The sequence below is a fragment of the Cebus imitator genome, unplaced genomic scaffold (genome assembly GCF_001604975.1).
Source record: "Cebus imitator isolate Cc_AM_T3 unplaced genomic scaffold, Cebus_imitator-1.0 Scaffold562, whole genome shotgun sequence".
Classification (NCBI taxonomy): Eukaryota; Metazoa; Chordata; class Mammalia; order Primates; family Cebidae; genus Cebus; species Cebus imitator.
In genome coordinates, this window is record NW_016107877.1 from 1,103,017 (window position 1) to 1,124,686 (window position 21,670).

General features: G+C 40.1%; 1 protein-coding gene across 7 annotated transcripts in view; it reads right to left on the bottom strand.

Moving 5' to 3' along the window:
• GRIP1 (glutamate receptor interacting protein 1) overlaps positions 1 to 21,670 on the bottom strand; it is a 180,299-nt gene that overhangs the window by 111,618 nt on the left and 47,011 nt on the right. For all 7 annotated transcript variants that reach the window (XM_037733987.1, XM_017515844.2, XM_037733989.1 and 4 more), the window contains exons 6-7: positions 8,096 to 8,243; positions 5,379 to 5,548 (exon numbers count right to left, since the gene is read on the bottom strand). In XM_037733987.1, coding sequence (XP_037589915.1) covers positions 5,379 to 5,548; positions 8,096 to 8,243 — 318 coding nt within the window. The remainder of the gene's footprint in view (positions 1 to 5,378; positions 5,549 to 8,095; positions 8,244 to 21,670) is intronic.

Sequence of the window (21,670 nt, forward strand, 5' to 3'; positions counted from 1 at the left end):
ATGCCTGGCTTAACATATGAATTTATATCTCCTACTTTCATGATTTTGGTGTTAGGTGTCTGACATGTGGATTATTTGACAGTAATTATTCTTGTAGAGAGGTGAAATACTGTGTGCATTGAAAGGAGGGTCATCTAGACAAGAATTTAAGTTACATCAATTGTGATACCAGCTGAATTGGTCGATTCGCATCCTTTCTAGAGTGAAACAGGACATGAAACAAAAGCACTAGCATGGACGGATCACTGCGGGGTGAAGCAGACCTGGGTTTCGGCTCTGCCTCCAGCCCTTCCTCTCTGTATAACCTTGGCCAGCTACTCAGCCATTCTAAACCTGAATTTCCTAGTACATCAAATGGAGATCATGAAGTCATCTACCTTACAGCAATATTATGAGAATTAGGCAAATTCGGTGCTTAGCATGGTGCTGGCACACAGAATAAAAACAAATGAGTTCAGAGTGATCATATTGATTTGTCTACTTTTCGATCTACGTGCCAAAAATAAAGTATCTTTTAAAGGAAATAAATGTATCTTTCACTGAAATTTCACTCACTGGACACTTAAGTTTTCGAGAATTTCTCAGAATTCTGCAGCAGAAACTTTCATAGCCACTATAATTGTGTTGCCCTAAACTATCTGGCCTGCTCCTTCTACTCAACTGCTCTGTTTGTAGCTTGGATTCCCCCCCTCTCTCCTCTCTCCTAGTTCAAGCTGCCACTTCTTTCATCTAGACCATTGTAACACCTTCAGATGTGGCTCTCCAATTCATCTCTTGCATACCTACCTTCTACAACACAGCTAGGGTGTTCTCCTAAATACATAAGTTAGATCATATCCTTGCTGTTTGAATAGATTACTTTCTTGGGTTGGGGAATGGAGTTTCACTCTTGTTGCCTGGAGTGCAATGGTGTGATCTCGGCTCACTACAACCTCTGCCTCCCGGGTTCAAGCGGTTCTCCCACCTCAGCCTCCCCAGTAGCTGGGATTATAGGTGCACGCCACCACAACCAGCTAATTTTTATAGTTTTAGTAGAGATGGGGTTTTGCCATGTTAGCCAGGCTGGTCTTGAACTCCTGACCTCAGGTGATTTGCCTGCCTTCGCCTCCCAAAGTGCTGGGATTACAGGTGTGAGCCACTGTGTCCAGCCTGTATAGCTAAGGATTACAAAGAGAATCAAATGCAGCCCCTGCCTATCACTCTAATTTCATCCTTATCATTTTCCCCATCATTTGTATATTTTAGCCACGCTGATCTTATGTCTATTCTTAGAACAGCTCAGGTTCCTTCCTGCCTCAAGGCTTTTGCACTTGCTATTCTTTCCCCAGTTGCTTGTATGACTGCCTCCTTCTCATCATTCAGGTTTCAGCTGAGGTGCCACCTCCTCAGAGAAGTTGTTGCTGATCTCCCTGGCTGAAGGAGCTGCCCTCCCCGTGTCACCTCATTACTGTTTTATATTTTTCATGGCACTTATTGCTGTCTTAAACAGCTTTATTTATTTAATCTATTTTTAATATTTGTCTATACTAGAATGTGAATTCTATAAGCGTAGGGATACACTTTGCCTTTCTTGCTCACTAGATATATCCTAGCAACTAGAACTGTGCCTAATATATAATGATTAATAAATGAATGAATGAATAAACAAATACAGGAATGAATGTGAATACTAGCCAGGGTGTCTATGTGAACACTGCAGCAGCATTTCCCTTTAGATAAAAGAGTATTTATTACAGAGGATGTCCCTAATGTATTCTCTCTCACCATCCTCATTCTACTTTGGGTGTACAAGAAAACATTTTAGCAAGACACAGCTATTACTGGGTCTAGCCAATTTACAACCACAGACACTTAAGCATACTTTTCACAAAGTATCATCTGTAATTCAAATGAAGCCAGGGTACGGTGAACGGACTTCGGAATTCTACAGCCACCTTTTGATCCACTTCTTTATTGAGTGCTTTGAAAATTACTGGGCCTTTGTAAGGACTGTCAAGTACAATTATTAAATCCATAAGAAATCTATTATTTACCATCTTTCGCCTTCCCAGGCTGTGCCAATTGTTGCAGACAGGTTAAAGGTCAAACCCTTTACCTTGATTTTGAATTATTACTGGGGATTACATCTTCACACATATAAAATAATTAAGAGACAAAAATGATATAAGATCATGCACAAAACTGTATGCTATTGATGATGAATGCAAAAGGTGTTGAACAAATAATGTAGGCTAGAGAAGAGAGTTGCTGCCTATTTTGAATGTACATGCCAAATGTATTGTTTTACAGTGGTGTACTTGATACTTAGGCAAGTGTTTCCAGAGTTTAATAATAAGATGTTACATTTTTGGCATGCCCTTTCATTTTGCAAAACACATTTATAGATATTCTCTCATTTAATAGTGCCAATAATGGCAGCCTACTTTCACTGAGTACTTACAGGCACTGTGCTAGGTGCTTTTTCATGGATTAGCTCAGATAATGTTTACAATATTCTTTTGAGGCAGGTATTATTATGACGCTCATTTTATTGATGAAGAAACTGAGTTATAAAAAAGTTGGGTAACTTGCTTAGGTCCCCAAGTGGTGGAGTCAGAGTTGAAGCCCTGGACATGGGATCCTAAAGTCCCTGCTTCAGCCACCAGATGATACCACCTCTTCCTATGGGTGTGTCTAAGTCCCTTGTTACAGATAAGAAAACAATAAGTTTAAAGTATTATGTTTCTATCATTCCATGGTGATATCACTATTGCAGTCTCAAGAGATATATAGAAGTTACTTTTCTTTCTTCTCTAATTGCAGCCTCTTGCTCTGCTCAGGATGTTTCAAAGAGCAGACCACAGCTGTACCAGTGATTGTTCTGGAGCTCTCAAATGGAAGGTCCTCCTGGTACTGAATGTGTCAAGCCTAGGGACTTTGGTCACATTTTCCCTTCCAAAATGTCAGTTTCCTTCAATCACAATAATGTCTCCTGAAAACCCTCAGCGGGAACAATTTCTAACCTCATCGAAAACTCATTTTTTTCAGCTTCTTTAATGCTGCTGTTTATCAGTGAAAGGCATAGCTAATCTCTTATTCCAAGTTAAGATATTCATCCCTACATTCACCTGAAAACTCCATGGTGTATGCTTTGCTGCTAACAAAATCTGGACAGTTGGGAAGTGCATTGAGAGATGCACAGTTCAGGCATCAGAGATCTGGAAAAAACAACTGGAACTTTCTTGTACAGAAAGGGTAAAACTGCTAAACTACTCCATTAGTCAAAAATATAAGTTTGAGAATTGTAAACACAGTAATATTTTTTGTGTGTGTTTTTAAAAAATTCCTTACTATAATTTAACTATGTTTTGGAGCCAAAATTTATTCCCTCTTGGAAATGCAAGTCTGATTTTAATGTGCAATGTGGGGGAAAAGCCTACTCGCTAGATAAAAAAGACAATGATCAACTTTCAGAAAACATAGAGGATAAAGTCAGAAGTGGAAGCTAGAATTACTTGAACTTCCTATCAGCTTCCTATCCCCGCAACACAAATGACATCAGCTTTTCCAGAATAAAGACAAAAAAAATTCGTTCTTGGTTTATATATTTTAGTATATAAATTAATTTCAAATTGCCTTGGCAGGTTAAAAGATTTAATATTCCATAGGTTGGAAACATTTGAATTATTTATGAATTATATATATATAAGAGGTTGCTAAAGATGCTAACATTTTAAAAGGGTCCAGTATGCATTTCTGATTCGCTGAGAACAGAATTTAGCAAGCAAAATCCTGTGCTGAGACAGCACTACACAGTGTACATTCTTAGGCCTACTGTGCTCCAAATCCAATATGACTGTCAATTAATTTAAAGAAACTTAAACAGCTTCAGAAATCTCTCCTCTCTGCCAGTGTACAGGCAGGGCCCACAGGGCCTCCTGATAGGAACAGTGTGCATCCTTGTGAACGGTACCTTCCTGTGGCTGCTTTTTATTTCTATTTCTATTTCTATTCCAATAGAGTGATCCTGATTTTCTTTTCCTAAACTGCCTATCTGCATTATTTCTCTACTCCAATGTGTAAAATTAAAATCTGATAAGGGTAATGTCGTACTAGAGGTTTTCATTAGCTTCAGGGCTGCCTAAGCTCCATGTAATTAAAAAGCTTGGATCCAGCTGACTGATTTAGTATGAAAATTATCTGATCCCTCTTCCCCGCTCCCCAGACTATGGAGAAGTGCAGTACATTTTAGAAGGTGGGAGACACGATACAAATGACCCCCTGAAAAGCAAAATTTCAACTCCAGGGAAAACTGCACTGTGTCTAAATATACAGAAATGCAGTATTCTCCTTCAGGCCACCCTGACAATACCCGTGAGGCCTCTAATTTCAAGGAGTGCAAAGGAATGGTGTTTGCTTTAAGGAACAGGGCAGAAGAAGATGTCGGAACAGAGATCCCACTGTAGAACTTGACTTCATTTGATCTGGGGCTCAAAGACTCCTTTCTTGTACCAGGTTTTGCCTAAAGGTACCTAGGTAGATGATATAAAGACCCGCAAATGTACCTGTGAATTTCAAGGCAGTGAAAATGCAGATACCTTCGGGTGACATTTTTTATTGAACAGATGGAGTCAAATATTCTGATTCTCCCTGACAAGATGTTTGGTCAGATAGGTTGTTCTCTATCCTAAGGAAAAAACTACACTGGCAAAAGACAAAATATATAGAAAGTCAATCCTTCATCTAACTAGTTTCCTTTGATCCCTGCCAAATATTGGAAGGCTCTGCTATTAATATCCCCTTTATTTATTTTTTTTAAGTGAGAGTTTTACTGTTTGCATTCATTGGCCTTCATATAGACTGGAAATTCAAAACAAATACCAGGAAGTCAAATTATTTGCCTTCTCTGCACATTCAATTTGCACCAAAGACTTTTCTAAGAAAAAAATACCAAATAGCACTGTCCAGAAAATTCTTTCCTCAATTTCAGGGTTTCAAGTAAATTATTTGTGGTTTAAAAAAAAGACTTTGGAAAATGGATTAGAGTAAACAAACATAACCTTGTTTTGAAAAGAAATGACAAGTCTGACCAATATGCTGAAACCCTGTCTCTACTAAAAATAGAAAAATCAGCTGGGCATGGTGGTGGATGCCTGTATCCCAGCTACCTGGGAGGCTAAGGTGGGAGAGTTGCTTGAACCGGGGAGGCAGAGGTTGCAGGGAGCCGAGATCATGCCATTGCACTCCAGCCTGGGTGACAGAGCGAGACTCAGTCTCAAAAAAAGAAAGAAATCATTTAGGCAGAATGAGACCCAGTATCTTTCTGCTGTCTAACTCTGCTGAAGGGAGCAATGCTGTGAGGGCCAGAGAAAGAGCTTGATGCAGGTGGATCATCTTACCATGGTCGGGCCCCTTTAGGGCCAGCCGGGTCTGATGATGGGGAAGGATCTCAAGCTTGACCTGGTCAGTGGTGTTGGCCAGGAACTGGGTTGCTTCTGCGAGCGTACAGTACTCCATGCTGGTTCCGTCGATGGAGAGGATGTGATCTCCCACGTGCAGTGCGCCACATCTACGGAAAGGAGAAATACTTAGTAAGAGGCGGTGCCCTCGTTTTTGGAATCTGACTTTCATGTCCTTTAGAGTTAAAACTTCATACAGTTTTCATTAACTGAGAGAGAGAGAGAGAGAGAGAGAGAGAGAGAGAGAGAGAGAGAGAGAGGGCCTGGGCGTGGTGGCTCACGCCTGCAATTTTAGCACTTTGGAAGGCTGAGGCAGGTGGATCACCTGAGGTCAGGAGTTTGAGACCAGACTGGCCAGCATGGTAAAACCCCATCTCTACTAAAAGTACAAAAATTAGGCAGGTGTGGTGGCAGGCACCTGTAATCCCAGCTACTCAGGAGGCTGAGGCAGGAGAATCACATGAACCCAGGAGGCGGAGGCTGCAGTGAGCTGAGATCACGCCATTGCACTCCAGCCTGAAAGACAAGAGCGAGACTCCACCTCAAAAAAAAAAAAAGAAAAGAAAAAGAAAAGTGAGTGTTATAGGAAACATCATCTATCAAATTTTAAGTACCTTGAATATGAATGAGGAAGTAAAACCTTGTGGAAAATACAGAAAAATTCAAGGAAATGTTTTCTCTTGTTCTTCCTTAAAAAAAAAAAAAATCTTATGTTGGAGTGCTTGTGTGGAAAACTGAGGGAAAGCGAGCAAGAGGAAAGAGAAGAAGAGGAAAATGTTTCCCCTGGACTTCTGTCTGTGTTGTTTTGTTCTAGACTTTTCTATCTATAAACATGAGTTGGTAAATCTTCAAAATATCAAACACGACTCTCAGAATTAGAATAGGGTCTATTTTACGTGTGAAGAATAACTTAGGGAAATTTCACTAATACTTCCTTGAAATCTTCACACAAGCTCTACGATCACCAGTTCTTTATTATTATGTTATTCTGGATTGAACATGTATTAGTATAAAAGCTCTTGATAATGGTGGAAATTATGCAGGAGTCAAGTGAGTAATAAAACCAGGCCTGCGTGGTGAGTCAAAGGGAAAGATGCGGGCAGGGGAAGGGTAGCTGCCACACCTTGCTGAACTCAAGAGCTGGCTACTGGATGAGTTGAGAAACGTCAGCACAGCTGTCAGCATCCCCACATACCAGTCAAGTGAACAGCTCCTTAAACTGGTTATCCCCTGTGGAATGGGAAAAAGCAGAGGAAGAAAATGAAAGCATCCTGTGCCATTGAACTGGAGAACAGCCCTAGATCAATAGCTGTCACTGATCAGGACTGAATGTCGGTAAGACCACAGTGGAGCTGTGGACTGACCATTACTAGGGGTTGCTGCAGTTCACTGCACCATGGCTGGAGGTTTCCCAGGCAGGCTGAGGGGTACATGGAGAAGAGGGCTGGAAACATACAGGGGAGACGGGTCATTCAGGTATGGTATATCGAAAAATGGCCGCTGTGAATAGTCTGTTTCTCAAGACAAAAGCATTTCAAGGCATCCCTTCCAACTAAAATATAATTCCACATTTTTTTGCACTTGGAGTGCTTCAGCTACAGAAGACGAGATTTTTCTTACCAGAAGTTGTAAAATAATTTATTAGATGAAAAGATAGTCTTTTTTTATTTCCCCTTTTACCTTACGAGTATAAAATATTAATTAGAAAAAAGAAATTTCATTTTTATTGTGGCATTGAAATGAATGATGTGTTAAGAGATCCCTGGAGGTTGTAAAATCCTAAGATTAACATGCTATGAGAGTACAGGACTTTCTAAAAGTATTGTAAAAATATTTTTTAAAAGTACTGTTTTATTTATTTAAGAAACAAGGAAATCAGATTTTATGGTAGCAGGATTTAATTGTCAACAATTCAGGAAAACCCATGACTGCTCTGCACGGGGTTTAATAAAGATCTACTCAGTTACCCTACATTAAGAATAGGCTAGTGCCCTAGGACACAGTAAGAAAACTTGCTTAGTTGCTTATTATTATTTTTTCTTACTATTGCTAAGGGCCATGCTAAACATCTGGATGAGGTGATGTGACATCGCAGGTGGCTGACACATAGGCGAATTTTTAAGTCCTACAACAGCAACTTCCTTCTTTCTGTGAAACTTGTATAAGTGGGCAAGAGAGCTGTGTGTGTCTGTGTGTGTCTATGCATGTGTATATGTGTATTACAACTGTGTGTGTACATATGTGTATATGTGTGTGTATACATATATATATATACACACACACACACATATATATATGTATAAAATTGCACACATACAATTTTGAAAGTAGGCACTTTCTTTCTTTCTTTGAGACAGAATTTTGCTCTTATTGCCCAGGCTGGAGTGCAATGGTTTGGCTCACTGCAACCTCTGCCTCCCAAGTTTAAGTGATTCTCACGCCTTAGCCTCCCAAGTAGCTGGGATTACAGGCACTTGACACCATGCCCAGCTAATTTTTTGTATTTTTAGTAGAAATGGGGTTTCACCATGTTGGCCAAGCTGGGCTCGAACTCCTGACCTCAGGTGATCCACCCACCTTGGCCTCCCAAAATGTTGGGGTTATAGGAGTGAGTCACTGTGCCCAGCTGAAAAGTAGGCACTTTCTACAATACTTACCTGTCTGCAATACTTGCAGATTTGATTTTGTCTATGACAATGACTTGTTTGTTACAGCACATCGAGGTAGTTAGGGCAACCCCAAGGCTGGCACCAGGAGTTTTGGCAACTTCGACTAGTAGTGGCCCAGATGCTGTTGCCACAGAATCTGTCAAAGAACAAATTTCAGAAAACAAAACAAAATAAAACAAATAAGCAAACAGACAAAAGGAAAAGATTAAGGATATTCAGTTTGGTGTTAGTCTGTTAATTTTATCACTGAGACTTAGGTTTCCCTCCATATAATATCCCCACAGCCAATGATAAATTCTTAGGCCACCTCTTAACACACCTGTTCCATCCAGCTTGTATCATATTAATGTATGTGAAAAGTTATCTCTTCAGTGAGATTTTAAGCTTCATATCACTTGGGATAACATTTCATGTACCTTTATCGCCTCCACAGTGCTTGGCACAATGCCTGGCATGTACTAGGTCTCTCAGTAAAGGCTTTCTAAATTAATTACTTAATTCAATAAATTATCTTAGCACCTACCATGACTAAATAGATGGATGGATGGATGAATGAATGGATGAAAGGATGGATATAAAGAAGAAAAGAAGGAAATAAAGAGAAGGAGGAAGGGAGGGAGAAAGGACAGAAGGATGGGTGGGTGGATGAAAAAAATAATGCGAGATGGACGGAGGAGGAATGGATAGGTAGATAGATGAATAGAAGAATGTATAGTTGGATGATGTCTCTAATTAGTCAAGTAGTAGGAATGGTACAGTAAGTTGAACTTGTAAAGATTTTGGGTCTTTCCCTCCTCTGGACCTGAATGACCTTCCTCTCAAGTGTAACTTTATATAACTTCTTCTCAAGCATAACTTTATTTTTGCTTGGAATACTGTTCCTTTAACTCCTGATAACGTTTGTGGACTCAATGCAAATAGCAATTCCTTGGAAAGCCTAAGTCATAATTTGGTAAGATGCCTCTTACATGTGCTTCTATAGCCTGCTCTATTCCTGCCGTTGTAGCATACATTTCACTGGTTCATCGTGACTAGTATGGAAGACATGCCTGTGTTCTTTGCCAGACTGTAAACATCCTTGAAGGCAGAAACTATGTCTGGCCAGTCACAGCAGAGGGAGAAACTATGTCTTGTCAATCACAGCATTCTCAGTGCCTCGTATAATGATTAGCACGTCGGAGGTATGTCACTAATAGTTGATGAATGAATGCATAAACAAATGAGAAAGCTCATGATGTTGCTTACGGCTCAGATGAGCCAAATGACACAAGGAAAAGTGCCTGGGACACGGAATTAAAACATCTGCATTCAATTCTCATTTTCACAACATTTGTGTCATGGTATCTAAGACAAGACTAGTTACTAAAACTTTCTTTTTTTTTTTTTTTTGACAAAGTTGACAATAACAACACTAAAATGTTCTAAACCTGCTTGCTTGTAACATATAAAATGAAACATCTTCCATAGTGTTTATTAAAACCAAACCAATGAATAAAGCACTTTGTTACATATATAGGATATTTTCATTATTGATAATTATGGTCTCAAGCTTTTGAGTCATCTCATTTTTCAAGACTGCATATTGGTCTGTAATCTTTTTCTAATTTTCTGCCGATGTTTGACACTGCATTAATACAATTTTGCCTTTCTGCAAGAACATTTTTATCATGAAGACCTCACTCAGATATAGTGAACTAGGAAATCTGTATTCCCATTGCTAAAGCTCAGGCAATATGCACTGACTCATGAAGCTGAAAGGTCCATGGGAGAGAGCCATCTTCAGTTTCAGATAAAATATTTCTTAAATAAACATGACAACATCCAGGCCAACAACATAAATATCTAGTGCTAAGGATTCTTGTATATAGTATTAACACTATATTTCCTAACTGACTGGTAAGATTGAATGTTAGTCCTTAAAAAGGTTAAGAGACCATTAGGGCCTATACCTCTCCTTGTCAATTTCAGAGCAGTTTCATTAATAATATCTGCAAGGAGCCAAAGGTCTTACAATCTACTAAGAGGAGTTTTTGGCTCTGGGGTGTTATAACTACCCCAGAGCCTATGGTTGACTTGCCAATGAGCTTAACTATGGTGGATGCTACTCTTTGGTCTTGCTCACCTTGCTGTTTTAGTTCCCCTCATCTCCTGACATTAGACTAGGGCCAGTGACAATGTCCTGGCTTCTCTCTCTCCTTCTCCCTCATTTGCTGCTTTGTTTTCTCCAGAGTCTCACCTGGTCATTATGCATTTTACCTTACTCTTATCTTGGAGTTTTCAGTGAGTGGGCTCCATGGCTATGTGCAATGGTAGTTTGCACCTCAAGTGCCTCAGTCAAGAAACCCTAGTAAAGAATCCTCGTCAGTCCCTGTAGCCTCTGTTTTAGTTGTCCTTCTATCACTAAGGTGGTTAATTTTGCCTACCTCTCAATTGCAACGTAGATCCATGGCTGAGCCCAGTGCACACAAGTGATACCTCTGGCTCCACCCCAGCAGCCAGCCACCATCCTTCTGTTCCTTAAGCATGCCCCATAGCAACCTTTTTCTGCTCGGGCCAAACCCCCACATGAGCTCTGGCCTAGCAAAGCCTTTTCTCACATTACCTTTCTACAAGTTTAAAATGACTAATTTTGATTTCTCAAACCCACTTTCCATAGTCTTGTTGAATTTTAATAGGTATGTTTGTGGGGTGATAATCACTTAACGTTTTTCTCCTCATGGTTTTGTCATACCTAAAGACAAATTTATTTTGTTTAACAGGTGAAAGTGATAAAGTTTCTAGGTTACTTATTACTTAATCTCTTTTAGAAATGACAGAAACTGCTAGGTGTTCCCTGGTATCTCATCTTTCCTTCTTTTGTCAGTAACAGGGTTTCTAAGTTTTAGCTGATCAAATGGCTACTGAGTTAAGAACTATATTTCCCAGCCTCCCTTGCAGCAAGGTGTAGCCATAGGACCAGGTTTCAGCCAATGGGAAGTGAGATGTGGCATGTTCCAAGATGTGCTCTTTATTATCATTATTATTATTATACTTTAAGTTCTGGCATACATGTGCAGAATGTACAGGTTTGTTACATAAGTATACATGTGCCATGGTGGTTTGCTGTATCTATCACCCTGTCATCTACATTAGGTAATTCTCCTAATGCTATCCCTCCCCTATCCCCTCACCCTCTACTATCCCTCCCCTAGTCCCCCACCTCCCAACAGGCCCTGGTGTGTGATGTTCCCCTCCCTGTGTCCATGTGTTCTCATTGCTCAACACTCACTTATGAGTGGGAACATGCAGTGTTTGGTTTTCTGTTCTTGTGTCAGTTAGCTGAGAACGACGGTTTCCAGCTTTATCTATGTCCCTGTAAAGGACATGAAGCCATCCTTTTTATGGCTGCATAATATTCCATGGGATATATGTGCCACATTTTCTTTATGGATGTGCTCTTAAAAGGAATGGCTGTGCCCTCCTTTCCTTCATTTCCCCCTTGCTGGTGAAATGTGGATTCAGAACTAGCAAGCCATCTTCAAACATGCAGAGTAGGGCATCAAGCTATGAGACTGATGGAGCCTACGTTCCTAAAATCTTCAGGGATTTCATAATCTCTTGAGAAAGAAATTTCTATCATATTTATGCAAGCATTGTCAGTTTGGGTCTTTGATACAATGACTGAAATGGTATTCCAATATATCTTTTCATTTGAGAGGATTGCTCCAATGTATCTGTCTTGAACTGTTATTATAAGAAGTGGCTATTTATAAGTAGGCATTTGAAGAAGTAAATGTTATAAAACTAGGAAGAATCATTACCAAATACCCAAAGTATTCACTTTTTTAAAAAGTATTAAATCATGATTAAACATGAGAGTGTTTAAAGAGGTCATTGGGATATTCAAATGGTATGTAAATATAAACCCTTAAGTTACCTTTTTTTTTTTTGCTGGTCTGTACATTTGTCAAGGAATTAAAACCTATGTTCTTGTGTGGTTTTAATGATCCAGTGATCATAAAGAATTAACATGAAACTGTTCTGGTAGAAAGCAATGATAAGAGTAGGAGAAGTAGTTTAGGAAAAGGATGTCAGATCCTCTGCCATCATTAATTTAGAGGGCAAGAGACAGAGCATCCACAGCTCCTCTAGTACACTTCTGTGACTGGAAACTAGAATAAGTCTCTCTTCAAGTACAACTTGTCTTGTTAAGGCTTAAAAAAACAACAAGGGTAGTATTTCCATTTGGGGGATGCAAATATGCAATTAATGAATCTCTTTTAAAACTTAAAGTAGAAAGCTTCACAGTTCTGAGGCAAGATTAATTTAAAGTCATGGTTAAGGGAAGAGGCAGTGTGGTACTACACAGGGCTCAAGGCTGGAGCTGAGGACCAGCTAGAGGGTGTTTCTTGCTACATCATCAACTCGCCATGTGGCCAGAGCTATCGTCTCCCTGCTTGTAAAATGAAGAGATTTCAACAAAAGTTCCCCAGTCATGACAATCTATGAATCTACAGAGAAATAATGATGCCAGTAGCTAGCCAGAGAGTTAAGGAGGGTTAACCAACTTTATGAAAATATACAGTAGCTGGCATCTAAATTCCAGTATCCTACAAATCAATAGAAGAGATGAGCTTCTAGATAGAAAAGTGATTCTAGATAACTGATGTTTATCAAGGGGAGATGAAAATTGTCAGACCTTTAAATATTTGGATGATAATAATAATATCCTTTAAAGATTGAGTCTGGAGGGATGGCTTCCACCTTCAAAAAGACATCACACATTATGCAGCTTTCACATTATGAAGTTTCCAGGGCACAACTACAACTTTCTAGCGAGACGACATCATAATAAGGTCCTAATCTAACCAGAAAAAAAATGATGAAGAAAATAGGGTTCTTATCTCATGAAAGACAATCAGGACTTACTGACAACAGTTTACGGAACATGAGTTCAGTCTTGTATTCTTTCACCTCAGTAGCCCACAGTTTCGCTTACATTGGTCACACTTAAATCCAGCTCACATCATTCCCCCAAGCTCCTACTGTCACTTAGAACAACTTTTGGATGTGTCCTAGGCACATTGACACATGTCCTATACTGAAGTGTGAGACCACCCTGCTTCACTGCAGGTCTCCCTCACCAGTGATGGGTTCATGCTGTACTCCATCACATAAACCAGAAACCCAGGAGCCATCTCTGGCTCCATCTTCTCCCACACCCTTACAAATTCCTCTTGATTTTACTCCCAAGTAGTTCTCAATTTTATCCTTTCTTTCCATTTCCACGATCACCATTTTAGTCCAAGTTACCATCATCTGATTTCCCCACATACTTTCATGCCCTTTACCTTCCCCAATCCAGAGTGATCCTTTGAAAGTAAATATCTCATCACATTAATCCCACACTTAAAACCTCTCCACAGCTGTTCTTGTAACAAAGCACAGATTCTTTTTTTATTTGAGATCTATCTATCTATCTTTCTTTTTTTTTTGTCCCATTTATTTATTTTATTGCATTTTAGGTTTTGGGGTACATGTGAAGAACATGCAAGATTGTTGCATAGGTACACACATGGCAGTGTGATTTGCTGCCTTCCTCCCCTTCACCTATATCTGGCATTTCTCCCCATGCTATCTCTACCCACCCCCCCACCCCCCCATCCCTCTCCCATTTCCCCCCAACAGACCCCAGTGTGTAGTGCTTCCCTCCCTGTGTCCATGTGTTCTCATTGTTCAACACCCGCCTATGAGTAAGAACATGTGGTGTTTGATTTTCTGCTCTTGCAAAGCACAGATTCTTAACGTGGTCTACAAGGACCTTCATGATCTGGCTTTTGCTTCTCTTACCAGTTTTATCTTCCACCATTCTGCCCTGCTTCTCTCTGCTCCAGTCCTGAGCTCCTATTTTAGTTATTCGAAATGCTGTCAGTCCCTGCTATAGTTCCTTCATTTATGTTATTTTCTCTACCCAGAATGCCCACTTCTTCCTATCCTTTCCTTCACCTACTTTTTTTTTTTTTTTTTAACAACTGCTCTGCTCAAATGTCACATCCTCAGGATTACTGCTCTGACCTGCAAACTATGTCAACCTGCCCATTATACACTTAAATAGAACCCTATGTGAATACAGTGGACACCAGGAAGAGGACATTGTCTGGCTCTAGAAGAATCTATCAGACTTGCTCATCTGCAGAAGACTCTGAGCAAATTGTGTTGACTGACAGCTAGACAGAACAACAAGATAAAGTATGCTGTTTAAGTCAGGGTCCCAGCAAGAAACACATGATACACTCGAATTAGGATAACTTGAGAAGAGTTTAATAAAGGAACAATTTAGAAAGTTATGAGAATAGGGAAACTACAGGGGATGATAAAGCACTTTGGGGACAGAAATAATAGGGACCATACACTACTAAGTCTGAAGAGGTGAAGAATAGAACTGTGAGTAGAACCAGAATTCAGAAAGGCCTATGTGCTGAGCGCTCCTTGACATGAGCTGGGACCTTAGGTCAAGGGACCAATTTCAGTGAACCCACAAGGAAGAAGCCAGGGGAGTAATACTCTTCATCATTGTCCTCCCTCCCTCTGATCCACTACCATGATTCTCTATTAGCCAAACTCAACTGGAAGCCAGAGGGCTTGAGAGCCCATAGCGTCAGCCATAGAGGTCATGGCAGAGCAGCAAGAAGGGTGGCGAGTGGCTCTGGAGGTGAAAAGGAGTATATCCTTACTTGTGTAATATCTCTACTCATCTTTACACAAAAATCATGAGGCTGTTTGCTTGAAATAAAATAAGTAATATAAGGAAACAACCAGGAAGGAAGAGTCTACAAATGCTGTACCACAAGGGTTAATAGAGGTGCAGTTTGATTGCACTGCCATCATGACACTCAACTATAAGTAAATCCATAGGTACAGAAAGTAAAAGTACAATTAGTAGTTGCCAGGGTTGGGGGGAGGTGAAAATGAATGCTTCATGGATATAAGGTTTCCTTTTAGGATGGTAAAGTGTGCTGAAGTTAGACAGGGGGGATATTTGCACAACTCTGTGAATGTACTAAGTGCCACTGAATTGTATCTTTAAAATGATTAACTGTATGTTATGTGAATTTTGCTCTAATAAAAAAATGACTCAATTTCCCAGCAACCAGAACAATAAAGGAAACATAATCAATTATGCAGCTCTCACTATTGGAAAGGAGGAAGTCTACTAGTCCCTATGGTGGAAATAAAGATGATTCTAGTAGGGAGCTCTAAAAGGTATCTCTCCAATGGGCTTTTATATATAGATAGTGGTAACTGATATAATGGATAATGCCCTCAACACATTTTATGATAGGATGCAGAGGTGGTTTCCAACAGCTGTTCCTTGATCAAGGTTGAGGCATAAGATTAAAAAGAAAACCAATGATAGTATCTCTAGAATGGGACAAGATAATATATTGGTCAACTTGATCTAAAGGCTGATCCCAGGGTAAACAGACTGAATGTCTCTTGGGATCTGTCCTAGATGTCAATCTTTTCTCTCACAGATTTTGAACAGAAGCTGGATATTAGACAATTCAAGGAAGTTCCCTGTGATGAGACACTGGTATGCTGGCATTTACACAGATGACTTGGACTAGATCCATATGCTTTGGGCATCAGATGAATCAGGAGCAGCATTAATGCACTGTCAGGAGGTTGAGGAAGCCTAATTGTATTCTTGCTAGGATAGAAGGCGGTCCACCTCACAGTCCCACAGAAGGGGACTTTCTATAACTTCAGGCTAAGTCATCACTCATGCAACAACATGAATTTAAAAAATATATTTACTAACTGGCAACTATATGCCATGCACATTGAAAGGTATTTGGTATTCAAAGATGAACATTTATTATTCCTTCTTTTCTTCTTGTGACCCCTTGGAATCCCATGCCAGGAAGGAAGGGGGTGGTGTTGAACTCCTGGATTCCACTATAGAAATATATTCTGTTGAATCTCACGAAGTTTCTAGTTACTTTTTTCTTTTTAACACACTGTTTGTAACTCTTCTCCCCCTACCCAATGAAATCTTTAATATAGTATGGTCAAAATGCTTATAAAATATTGAGTTATCTGGTGGCTGGCAAGATGGCCAAATAGGAACAGCTCCAGTCTACAGCTCCCAGCAAGATCAACACAGAAGATGAGTGATTTATGCATTTCCAACTGAGATATCCATCTCATTGTGACTGGTTAGACAGTGGGTGCAGCCCACAGCCCACTGAGGGCAAGCCAAAGCAGAGTGGGGCATCACCTATCCTGGGGTGAAAGGGGTCGGGGAGCTCCCTACCCTAGCCAAAGGAAGCTGTAAGGGGCTGTGCCTTGAGGAATGATGCACTCCGGCCCCAGATACTACACTTTTCCCATGGTCTTTGCAACCCACAGACCAGGAGATTCCCTCTAGTGCCTACACCACTAGGGCCCTGGATTTCAAGCACAAAATTGGGCAGCTGTTTGGGCAGACACTGAGCTAGCTGCAGGAGTTTTTTTTTCCCACACCTCAGTGGCGCCTGGAATGTTAGTGAGACAAAACAGTTCACTCCCCTGGAAGAGGGGCTGAAGCCAGGGAGCCAAGTGGTCTAGTTCAGTGGATCCCACTGCCATGGAGCCTAGCAAGCTAAGGTCCACTGGCTTAAAGTTCTCATTGCCAGCACAGCAGTCTGAAGTCAACCTGGGATGCTGGATCTTGGTGGGGGAAGGGGCGTCCACAATTACTGAGGCTTGATTAGGTGGTTTTCCCCTCATGGTGTAAACAAAGCCACTGGGACATTTGGACTGGGTGGAGCCCACCCCAGCTCACCAAGGCCACTGCAGCCAGACTGTCTCTCTAGATTCCTCCTGTCTGGGCATGGCATCTCTGAAAGAAAGGCAGCAGCCCCAGTAAGGGGCTAATAGATTACACTCCCATCTCCCTGGGACAGAGCACCTGGGGGAAGGGGTGGCTGTGGGCGAAGCTTCAGCACACTTAAATGTTCCTGCCTGCTGGCTCTGAAGTAAGATGCAAATCTCCCAGTACAGCACTTGAGCTCTGCTAAGGGACAGACTGCCTCCTCAAATGGGTCCCTGACCCCCATGCCTCCTGACTGGGAGACACCTCCCAGCAGGGGTCAATAGGCACCTCATACAGGAGAGCTCCAGCTGGCAACTGGCAGGTACCCCTCTGGGATGAAGCTTCCAGAGGAAAGAATAGGCAGCCACTGGTGATATTCAGACAAACAGGGTCTGGAGTGGACCTCCAGCAAACAACAGCAGACCTGCAGCAGAAGGGCCTGACTGTTAGAAGGGAAACTAACAAACAGGAAGGAATAGAATCAACATCAACAAAAAGGATGTCCACACAGAAACCTCACCCAAAAGTCACCACCATCAAAGGCCAAAGGTAGATTAATCCACAAAGATGAGAAAAATCCAGTGCAAAAAGGCTAAAAATTCCAAAAAACAGAATGTCTCTTCTCCAAAGGATCACAACTCCTCGCCAGCAAGGGAATAAAACAGGACAGAGAATGAGTTTGATGAATTCACAGAAGTAGGCTTCAGAAGGTGGGTAATAACAAACTCCTCCGAGCTAAAAGAGCATATTTTAATCCAATGCAAGGAAGCTAAGAACCTTGAAAAAAGATTCAGCCCTGGACCAAGTGGACCTAATAGACATCTACAGAACTCTACATACCAACTCAGCAGAATACACATTCTTCTCAACACCATATCACATCTGTTCTGAAATTGACCACATAATTGGAAGTAAGTTACCAATGCAAACGAATGGAAATCATAGCAAACAGTCTCTCAGATTACGTAGCAATCAAATTAGAGCTCAGGATTAAGAAACTCACTGTAAACCACACAACTACCTGGAAACTGAACAACCTGGTTCTGAATGACTACTGGGTAAATAATGAAATTAAGGCAGAAATAAATAAGTTCATTGATAATAATGAGAATAAAGACATAATGAACCAGAACCTCTGGGACACAACTAAAGCAGTGTTTAGAGGGAAATTTATAGCACCAAATGCCCAGAGGAGAAGGCAGGAGAGATCTAAAATCGACACCCTAACATCACGATTTAAAAAAACTAGAAAAGCAAGAACAAACAAATTCAAAAGCTAGCAGAAGACAAGAAATAGCTAAGATTAGAGCAGAACTCAAGAAGATAGAGACATGAAAAACCCTTCCAAAAATCAATGAATCCAGAAGCTGGTTTTTTGAAAAGATTAACAAAATAGATGGACCACTAGCCAGACTAATAAAGAAGGAAAGAGAGAAGAATCAAATAGACAAAATAAAAAATGATATAGAAGATATCACCACTGATCCCTCAGAAATACAAACTACCATCAGATAATACTATAAATACCTCTATGCAAATAACTTAGAAAATCTAGAAGAAATGGATGAATTCCTGGGCACATATGTCTTCCCAAGACTAAACCAGGAAGAAGTTGAATCCCTGAAGAGACCAATAACAAGTTCTGAATTTGGGGCAATAATTAATAGCCTACCAACCAAAAAAGCTCAGGACCAGACGAACTCACAGCCGAATTCTATCAGAGGTACAAAGAAGGGCTGGTACGATTCTTTCTGAAACTATTCCAAACAACAGAAAGACAGGGACTCCTCCCTAACACATTTTGTGAGGGCAGCCATTAATCTGATACTAAAACCTGGCAGAGACAAAACAAATAAAGAAAATTTCAGGCCAATATCCCTGATGAACATCAATGTAAAAATCCTTGATAAAATACCGGCAAACCAAATCAAGCAGCACATCAAAAAGCTTATCCACCATGATCAAGTTGGCTTCATCCCTGGGATGCAAAGCTGGTTCAATATATGTAAATCAATAAACATAAGCAATCACATAAACAGAACCAATGGCCAAAACCACATGATTATCTCAACAGATGCAGAAAAGGCTTTCAATAAAATTCAACACCCCTTTGTGCTAAACACTCTCAATAAACTAGGTATTGATGGAACGTATCTCAAACTAATAAGAGCTATTTATGACAAACCCACAGCCAATATCATACTGAATGGGCAAAAGCTAGAAGCATTCCCTTTGAAAACTGGCACAACACAACGATGCCCTCTCTCACCACTGCTATTCAATACAGTATTGGAAGTTTTGGCCAGGGCAATCAGGCAAGAGAAAGAAATAAAGTGTATTCCAATAGGAAGAGAGGAAGTCAAATTGTCTCTGTTTGCAGATGACATGATTATATATGTAGAAAATCCCACTGTCTCAGTGCAAAATCTTGTTAAGCTGATAAGCAACTTCAGCAAAGTCTCAGGATAAGAAATCAATGTGCAAAAATTATAAGCATTCCCATACACCAATAATAGACAAACAGAGCCAAATCATGAGTGAACTCCCATTCATAATTGCTACAAAGAGAACAAATTACCTAGGAATACAAAGACCTCTTCAAGGAGAACTACAAACCACTGCTCAAGGAAATAAAAGAGGACACAAACAAATGGAAAGACATGCCATGCTAATGGATAGAAAGAATCAATATTGTGAAAATGGCCATACTGCTCAAAGTAATATATAGATTCAGTGCTATCCCCATCAATCTATCATTAACTTTCTTCGCAGAATTAGAAAAAACTACTTTAAATTTTATATGGAACCAAAAAAAGAGCCCGCACAGCCAGGACAATTATAAACAAACAAACAAACAAACAAACGAGCTATAGGCATCATGCTACTTCCCTTCAAACTATATTACAAGGTTACAGTAACCAAAATAGCATGGTACTGGTCCAAAACAGGTATATAGACCAATGGAACAGAACAGAGGCCTCAGAAATAATGCCACACATTTACAGCCATCTGATATTTGACAAACCTGACAAAAATGGGGAAAGCATTATTTATTTAATAAATGGTGCTGCAATAACTGGCTAGCCATATGCAGAAAACTGAAACTGGACCACTTCCTTACACCTTATATAAAAATTAAGATGGATTAAAGACTTAAACATAAGACCTAAAACCATAAAAACCCTAGAAGAAAACCTAGGTAATACCATTCAGGACATAGGCATGGACAAAGACTTCATGAGTAAAACACCAAAAGCAATGGCAACAAAAGCCAAACTTGACAAATTTGATCTAATTAAGCTAAAGAGCTTCTGCACAGCAAAAGAAATTATCATCAGAGTGAACTGGCAGCCTACAGAATGGGAGAAAATTTTTGCAATCTCTCCATCTGACAAAGGGCTAATATCCAGAATCTACAAAGAACTTAAATTTACAAGAAAACAAAACAAAACAGAACAAAACAAACAAACAAACAAACAAAAAACAGCCCTATCAAAAAGTAGGCGAAGAACAGATACTTCCCAAAAGAAGCATTTGCACAGTCAAAAAACATTTGAAGAAAAGCTCATCATCACTGGTCATTAGAGTAATGCAAATCAGAACTACATTGAGATAGTATCTCATGCCAGTTAGAATGGTGATCATTAAAAAGTCAGGAGACAACAGATGCTGGAGAAGATGTGGGGAAACAGGAACACCTCACACTGTTGGTGGGAGTGTAAATTAGTTCAAACGTTGTGGAAGACAGCATCGTGATTCCTCAAGAATCTAGAACCAGAAATGCCATTTGATTCAGCAATCCCATTACTGGGTATATACCCAAAGAAATATAAATCATTCTACTATAAAGACACATCCCCACTTATATTTGTTGCAGCAGTGCCCATAATAGCAAAGACTTGGAACCAATCCAAATGATCATCAGTGATAGACTGGATAAAGAAAATGTGGCATTTACACTGTGGAATACTATGTAGCCATAAAAAGGATGAGTTCATGGCCTTTGCAGGGACATGGATGAAGTTGGAAACCTTCATTCTCAGCAAACTAACACAGGAACAGAAAACCACATGTTCTCATTCATAAGTGGGAGTTGAACAATGAGAATACATGGACACAGGGAGGGAACATAACACACCAGGGCCTGTTGGGGTCTTGGGGGCTAGGGCAGGGATAACATTAGGAGAAATACCTAATGTAAATGACAGGTTGATGGGTGCAGCAAACCACCATGGCATGTGTATACCTATGCAATAAACCTGCATGTTCTGCAAATGTATCCTAGAAATTAAAATATAATAATAAAAATATTGAGCTATCTAATATGATATAATTTCCAGGTTTCTAGAAAAATTACTCAAGCATGTCAAAAATTCCACAGAAGTTACTGATGCTCCTTGTCCATAAGGGTTACAGAAAGCAATTATTATTAACAAATAACTACAGTGATAAGTGTCAAGGGAATGGTAGTTACAGTCAAACTTCTGGGCATCTGATGAAGCCGAGCCTGATGAGCTGGCATGGCTGGGATGACCTTATTAGATGAGATAGAATTTGATCAGAATGCTTCTCATCTGACTTTATGTTAATAGACTGTAGGAGAACAACAAAATTATTTTAGCAAGTACTGCTTTACAGCATTACCCATGTGGCAGTTACTTTCTGCATCACAGAAGGGGATCTACAAATGTTAATGTTTAATTGATCATCAGCCTTTTCTGGCAATT